Here is a 5,092-nt window from a genome sequence, read left to right on the forward strand (position 1 = left end):
CTTTCCTTCTCCCTCTGCCCCTCCACTCTCTCTCTCTCTCTCAAATAAATAAATCTTAAAAAAAAAAAAAGAAAATTATAAGGAAGAGAAAATATTTTCAGTACTGTACTGAAAAAAAAAAGTATAAGTGGACTCGCACAGTTCAAACCTGTGTTGCTCAAGGATCTACTACTGTACAATGGTGTACAATGATAAAGGCAATATGCACAATACATTAAGTGAAAAAATTTAACACAAAACATACATTTTACATATAGTAATGATGGCGGTTTTGTAAAACAAACTAATGTACAGAATTTAAAAAAAAAGAGGGGTGCCCGGGTGGCTCAGTCAGTTAAGAGTTGCCTTCGGGTCAGGTCAGCCCCCCCCTGGTGGAGTCTGCTTGAGATTCTCTCCCTCTCCCCTCCCCCTGCTCTCTTTCTCCGATAAAATAAATAAAATCTTAAAAAAAAAAAAAGAATGCAGCACAACAGAAACAATGTTATAGTTAAATGGTGAGATGGGACGGGGGGTGGGGGAAGCTGAAGTTAGTTTTCTTCTATAGGTTCTGGAAAGATGTCAAGGCCTGGGATTTGAGCCCTGCTTACCCTACTTACCTACCGAGTCAACTGACGGGATTCCCACGGAACAGTAACAGGTGACTCACAGACCTGTTACCGTTTCAGGGGCTCCTACCAACCGTCCTCCCTCTCCCCCCAGCCCCATTACAGCAAGGCACCGAAGCCTTCACGAGCTTATTTCAACTCCTTTGCCACCTGGGCTCCAGCCACACGGAGTCACAGTTCCGACTTCTCAGGAGTGCGTCTCCACCTTCCCGAGCCCCAAAGCCCCCAACCCCTCCGGAAGACCCGCGGCGCTGAGGAGATGGGCCCACCGCGCCGCTCCGCGTCCAGGCGCTGCTGCGGGTACTAACCACGTTTAGAGATCAGGGGCGACTCGGGACCCGACGCCATCGCTTACCTGCAGCTCCTGTCGCGCGGGGGACGGCCACCGGGAGAGGCGGGGCAGCGGGGCGGGCGCAGCGGCTTCCCCGCCCCGGGGCGGTGCTCGCGCTCCGGGCCTCGCGGCTCCCGCAGCCCGGCTCCCCCGCCTTCGGAGCCCAGTGCCGCCGCCATGTCTTCCGGGGCCAGCGTGAACGCCCTGCAGCGCCTGGTGGAGCAGCTCAAGCTGGAGGCCGGCGTGGAGAGGATCAAGGTGAGGCGGGCGGCGGCGCCCTTTCCTCAGGGCGCGGTAACGGCGCGCTCCCGCCGTCGCCCGGGAGACGTGAGGGGAGAGGCCGGCTGCCCCTCGCCGCGGCTAGGTCGTGGTGGGCGGCCGTGAGGACGGCGGCCCGGTCCCGGCCAGCTGCCCGGCCTCGGCGGGGATGCGGCCGGTAGGAGGAGGCCGGGCCTGGTGGGCCGGGGGAGCAGGGCGAGTCCTCCGGAGCGTGGCCGGGGCCGAGTGCCCTGGGGGCGTTTCCCAGTCGGCGGTGCGGACCCGAACTCGGGGTGGGGGCGGGGTGGGGGCTGCGGAGCGGGGCGCACGCGCGCAGGCCAGGGATGCGGGCGACACGGGGCCGGCCTGGTTGGGCTGTTTCGGGAGGATGCGGTCCGGGCCTGCGGAGGCGACGAGGACCGGCCTTAGTGAAGGATTGATGGGACGAGAGCGAGAGCTCGGAGGAAGACGGGGCTCAGGTTTCTGGCGTGGTGACCGGGTGTAGGGCGCTGCCCTTCGCCCCAGCAGAGAGGAGGGAGAGCGGGTTCGCGGAATGAGGAGTTCAGTGTTGGACATGTGGACTTTGCCGAGATATCGAAGTAGGGCTGGAGGCTCAGAGAACAAGGCCGAAAGAAGTCATGAGAATGTATGGGAGTAAAAATTTATTAACGAAAAAACCAGAGTGTGGAACCCAGGACCAGCCAAAAGATGGCTGAGAGGAGAGGAGAACCAAGGGAAAGCACGGAAGGAGGGGTTTTCAAAAATGTGGGGCTTAGTTCTTATGTCTAATGTTTAGTCAGTTGATTGAAAAGCATCTGTTGTGTACTGTGTTGAGCAGCTAGGGTAGCATTATTTATAGAATGTATGTTCGTGTGTATGAATGAACACTGCTGTGATATTCCATGTACCTCCATAGTGCCTTTTCTCTGTAGTTGGCACTATTCTAGGTACTGAGAATATGGTGATAATAGTGGCGAAGATCATCAATAAACACATTAGCCAATAAGTAAAATAATTTCAGACCATAGTGAAGATTATAAAACAAGGTAAAGAGAGTTATGGAATGCAGAAGAGGTTTTAGTAACATATGTAGTAGTAGAAGCAGAATCTAGATTGTAAAAGGGTAGACAGGCCTTTTTAAAAAAGAAATCTGGTTTTAAAGAGGAAACAACTTTTTTTTAATTTAGGAAATGAAAAGCTTTATTTCGAGGTTGAGGGAAAGGAACAAACTATTTTTAGATTGAGGGGGACCAAATAGAGAAGGAGAATTGGAGGTAGAGGAGACAGGCAGTCTGCCTGTGGGGACATGGCTTGGAGGGGCACCTTCTGAGATAGGAGGAAAGGAGATCAGGACGTGTGTGAAGATAGATGTTTCTAGACATATGGACTTAAGGACTTGTATGATGACAGTTTTCTTTGTGAAATAGGCCAAGTTTTCTTCTAGGGCAAAGGGGAGGGAGCTAATGAAGTCACAAGAGTGAGGGTGGAAGAGAGTGCTGATGGGAATGGGAGAGGAGCCCCTAACAGGCACATCCATAGACACCTTGTGACTCTGAAGACCCAGCTCCTTTGAGATTGGAGACTGATTGCCCTACTTGTGGATTTTTTTTTTTCTCCACTAGCACTTAGCCACCCAGGAATCTGAGTGTCCAAGGTGAATGGTAGTTGATCCAAGTAGTGGGTTAGCAGAGGCGGTATACCAGAAAGATGGAAGTGGGGGCAAAGGGCAAGGAGCTTGAGGGGTTGGCCAGAAGGAGGCTAAACTTAGGCCGGATAGAGAAGGAACTGAGCCAGCCTCCTGGTGATGGGCGGGGCAAAAGGGGAGGAGGAGTTCTCCTTGAGGTCAAAGAAGGGATGTAGTGAGAAGGAACTAGCATTCTGGATGGGTGGGAGAGATTGTGATCAGAAAGTAGGAAGTTGAAGTGTAAAATTTCAGATGTGGAGCAGTTATACGTGTTGGCTGTAACTGTTGGCATTGAGGAGAAGGCTGTCTGAGGAAAGGAGGTCAGGGAACTGAAACTAGGGTTGTTGAATATGGTCAGGATGATGTTGGCACCTGAGAGGAAAAGGAGAGCTGTGGGCCAGATGCCTGCCTACCTTGTGAGTAGCTGGGCGAGATATTTTCTACATTTAAAAAATAATTTTGGGTGATGAAACAGACCCAGAGAATTCAAGTGAATTGCTCAAGGTTACACAGATAATAACCTTATTTGTGAGGTGTTCTCATGGTAGTATGGTTTCAGGTGTTTGGTGGGCTTCTCTCAGGCAGTAGGAGTCACAACATTCCAGGGTCTAGTTTGCCTCATTGCAGGGCTCAATAATGAATGAATGCGCTCAGCACACCCACAGATGTCTTCTCTTTAGCAGACTTGCTAACTAGTAAATAAACCAGGACACCAGTTTTCTAGCATATAATGGAGGGCATCCCTTCCCAGTGATTGGAATGCTTGATATCCTTCCAAGGGCCCCTTCTCTGTTTTGGAGAAATCTCTGAGAAGTTGCTGGGTGAGCATGGACTCAAACCAAGGAAAGCCATATAATTTGGGTATCCTACCTCCCATGGCAAATGACAGCTTCTAAGTGTTTGGGCTTGTACTCCACCCTCTCCCCACCCCCAGAGTCTTTTTCCTGTAAAAGTGCTAGAGAAATGCTGACCACTTTTATTCTTCTCTTATTTTCTCTGCATATCCACTCGTCTTAACTTTTTGACCATGTTCTTTAGGCCAGGGTCCAGTTAGTCCCATTTCTCCAGGGATCTTGGAGAATAGTCTCCTTCTACCCATCATGTGTGAGTTCATCTGTTCCCTCTGTTGGAGAGATAGTAAGCATGAGCATAATTGGTTCTAAATTCCTGTGAATTAAAAGCTGCTATATATAACCATTAATTCCAGTTATAATTAACATGAAAATGTCAGAACTTCTTTTGAGGGAAAAGGAAGCTTAACCATTAGTTTGATAATATTATTTTGTTTTTATATTTATATAATAAAAACTTACTACATTAATGAAACCAGAATTCCTAAAGCATTCTAGAAACTTAGATGGTAACCATAACATAAGGGGCTGATTTTCCAGTTATTTAGAAGCTTGGAAAATTAACACAAACTAGTAGTAATACTTGAACAGCAACTGGAACCATTTTAGTATGATAGGAGTGAGATTTTATACAAAACACCTTCTCAGTCCACATAAAATGGAATGTGAGGAAAGCCTCGATGTACAAATCTGCATCAGATGGAGGCTAAGAAGAAAGGTAGAATAATATTTATCAGTGCTGCCTAATACACTCCAAAACTTAGTGATTTAAAGCAACATTCATTAATTCGCAGTTCTTAAGTCAACAGTTTGAGCTGGGCCCAACTGTGTACTTTTGCTGATCTTTGCTGGGCTCTTCCACGCATCTGCAGTCAAATGGAGGGTTGGTTGGTAGCTGGATGATCTTCTCCACAAGATCTCCAGTAGGCTAGCCTGAACTCATTAGATGGTCTTAGAGTTCCAATTACAACAAGAGAGGTAGCAGCAAGGGCTCTTGAGACCTACAGCTTAGAACTTGCCCATTATTTCTGCCACATTTTCCTGGTCAAAGCAGGTCACAAGGCCAACCCAGATTCAAGGAGTCTTAGGTAAAGACCCTACTTCTTGGGGCATCTGGGTGGCTCAGTCGGTTGAGCGTCTGCCTTCGGCTCGGGTCCTGATCATGGGGTCCTGGGATTGAGTCCTGTATCGGGCTCCCTGCTCAGTGGGGAGTCTGCTTCTCCCTTTCCCTCCGCCTGCCGCTCCCCCTGCTTGTGCTCTATCTCTTTCTGTCAAATAAATAAAATATTAAAAAAAAAAAGACTCTACTTCTTGGTGAGAGGAGCTGCAAAATACTGTGACTGTTTTTGTAGTCTGCAACAAC

General features: G+C 49.0%; 1 protein-coding gene across 2 annotated transcripts in view; it reads left to right on the forward strand.

The window, feature by feature from the left end:
• The first annotated feature begins 1,040 nt into the window (after window positions 1-1,040).
• GNG10 (G protein subunit gamma 10) overlaps window positions 1,041-5,092 on the forward strand; it is a 35,957-nt gene continuing 31,905 nt past the window's right edge. Inside the window, exon 1 of one of the 2 annotated variants that reach the window (XM_081803372.1) lies at window positions 1,041-1,194. In XM_081803372.1, the coding sequence (XP_081659498.1) occupies window positions 1,114-1,194 (81 nt within the window). In that variant the 5' untranslated portion in view covers window positions 1,041-1,113. The remainder of the gene's footprint in view (window positions 1,195-5,092) is intronic. The other variant, XM_006733475.3, reaches the window with a different exon arrangement.

The sequence above is a fragment of the Leptonychotes weddellii genome, chromosome 14 (genome assembly GCF_054177405.1).
Source record: "Leptonychotes weddellii isolate Sample4059 chromosome 14, ASM5417740v2, whole genome shotgun sequence".
NCBI classification, from domain to species: domain Eukaryota; kingdom Metazoa; phylum Chordata; class Mammalia; order Carnivora; family Phocidae; genus Leptonychotes; species Leptonychotes weddellii.